This window comes from Microtus ochrogaster, linkage group LG9 (assembly GCF_000317375.1).
Source record: "Microtus ochrogaster isolate Prairie Vole_2 linkage group LG9, MicOch1.0, whole genome shotgun sequence".
Lineage (NCBI taxonomy): Eukaryota > Metazoa > Chordata > Mammalia > Rodentia > Cricetidae > Microtus > Microtus ochrogaster.
This window is the reverse complement of record NC_022034.1, coordinates 24,896,508-24,898,953: the sequence shown is the minus strand read 5'-3', so window position 1 is coordinate 24,898,953 and position 2,446 is coordinate 24,896,508. Positions and strand designations below refer to the sequence as shown.

At 42.3% G+C, this 2,446-nt stretch overlaps 1 protein-coding gene across 2 annotated transcripts in view; it reads right to left on the bottom strand.

Annotated features, from left to right (window-relative positions):
* Positions 1–2,446, bottom strand: part of Lama4 (laminin subunit alpha 4) — a 146,081-nt gene that overhangs the window by 60,225 nt on the left and 83,410 nt on the right. For both annotated transcript variants that reach the window (XM_005363528.3, XM_026787451.1), the window contains exon 12: positions 2,013–2,129. In XM_005363528.3, the coding sequence (XP_005363585.1) occupies positions 2,013–2,129 (117 nt within the window). The remainder of the gene's footprint in view (positions 1–2,012; positions 2,130–2,446) is intronic.

The following is a 2,446-nucleotide window of genomic DNA, read 5'->3' as shown; positions in this document are numbered from 1 at the left end:
CTCTGTTGACCAGGCTGGCTGGAACTCACGGAGATCCACCTGTCTCTGTCTCCCAAATGCTGGGATTAAAGATATGCGCCCCCCCCCCCCGGGGAGGGCTATACAGACAGGTTTCTTGCAAGTCACATTCAGCTGCTCTGGTGCAGCAGTGATACCTGGAACCCAGGGTTAGAATTTGTGTGTAAATAAACAGGAAGAGGTGTACTTGGGAGCTCAAGGTATTTTTGAGGCATAATTAGATTGACCATTTCAGCTGGTTCAGAAGGAAAGCAAGGAAGTAGAGATACAGGACAAAGGATGAAGGAGGGGCTGATGTGGTTGGAGAATTGTTGATCTGGGTGCTCTAGGCTGAGACAGAAGACAGCACTTAGCAAGGGAAGGTTTGAGATGGATTTAGGAGAAGTAAGATCATGGATGGCAAGATTGGCCCTATGAGGAACAGTGGAGGTGGGCTGGAGGAAAAGATGGAAGTTAAAAAAAATATGGGGCCACAGAGAAACCCTGTCTCGAAAAACCAAAAAAAAATATGGGGGACAAAGTTGGCGGGACTTCAGTAGCTGAAGAAGAATGATGTGGTGACCAGGTTGCTTTAGTCTGATGTTCTTCAAAGTAAAAACAACAACAACAACAGAAAAAAAAAAAAGAAAACAAGTGGAGTCATTTGTTTCAAGGCAGTTTCATTCATTGCATCTCATTAGAAAATTTCTATTTAAAAATATGGAGCTACATTAGTACTTTTAATAGATTTTACTATGACTATAAGCCATCAAAGCTGCTAGTCACATGTGGCTTTGAGGATTTGAAACGCAGCAGATTCATATGGAGTTGAATTTGTGTGGCATTTTTTAGGCTCTACTACGGCATTTTCATGCATATATGCTGCTCGATTCTCTTCTTATTGGTCGTCCTCCCCTACGGCCCTCTTTTGTGATCCCATCTGTCTCTGGTTGGCTCCCTTCCTTCCCTCAGAGTCTTCTCTGCTTCCTTAGAACACATTTGTCACTGCAGCCTCCAGTCCCCCCTTCAGATCTCCTCCTCTCCTCTCACAATCCCCCTTTCTATACACACATGTACACAAGCGCGCGCGCACACACAGACACAGACACACACACACACACACACACACACACACACACACACAATTTTGTTTCCAAAATGAGAGAAAGCAGCTGGCACTTGTCTCTCTGAGCCTGACTTATTCTCTCTGACACGATGGTCTCTAGTTTTAGTCATTCTCTTGCAAACATCATGACCTCATTTTTGATAGACGTCTAGGTTGGTTTCATTTCTGATCCCCTGTGAATAATTTGGGATGTGCAAGGATCTCTGTGGTGTGTTCACTTAGTCCTTCAGGTTTACACCAAAGAGTGGGAGAGCTGGGCCATATGGCCTTCTCCTCCACAGTGGCTATAAAAGGTTACATTCCCAGTCTGCAGCGAATAAAGGTGCATCCTTCCTGACCTCTGGCCAGCATTTGTTTTCTTGATGACAGCCATTTCGATTGGCATGAGATGGATTCTCAAAGTGGTTTTAATTTGCATTTCCTGATAGTTAAGAAAGCTGAACACTCTTTCCCAAGTATTTATTGACTGTGTGTATATTTCTTTTGAGGATTGTGTATTCCTTTCATTAGTTTATTTATTGACTGAACGATTTGGTTTGTTAAATAGCTTCCTAGACAGACTGAGTAGGAAGGAACTACAGGGTATTTTTAATACTTTTAATAGATTTTACCATGAGCACACACCACCAAAGCTGCTAGTCACAGCTGACTCTTGAGGGTTTGAAGTGCAGCTGATTCAGATGGAGCTGAATTTCTAACTTTATGAAATTGAAATTTAAGTAGCTGTGTGTGTTAGTAGCCGCTGTGTAACACAAGAAACTAGAGATTCTCATCATCTGATATTATTTTATAATCTTACTAGTTTTAATTGAGTTGGATTACTCTGGCACTTAGCTTCTGTGCAAACTTGCTCTAAAGGCAAATCTGAACAATCCAGGTATTTCCTTACCTTTATTATCTCATCAAGCTCTTCAAGAGTCTGCCGAGGGACCATCAGAGAGTCTGCGGACATACTCAGAGACCTGCTCACGACTTCCATCTGCGCCTTCACTCTCTCATATTGTTTCTGGGGGAAGGAAGAACAAGAGAGAGAGGATGTGACTGTACACTGTATAAGCAAACTGAAGACAAAAACTACAGGATCCTATCACTGGCTACAGAAAAGGCCTTTCACAAAATCTAACACCCATTCATGATAAAAGTCATGGAGCAATTATGGAGACAGGGGACATATCTCAACATAATAAAGACAGTTTGCAGCAAGCCAGTAGCCAATATCAGGTTAAATGGAAACTCAAAGTAATTCCACTAAAACCAGGAACAAGATAAGGTTGTCCAATTTCTCCTTACATATTCAACATGGCACTTGAAGTCTTAGCTGGA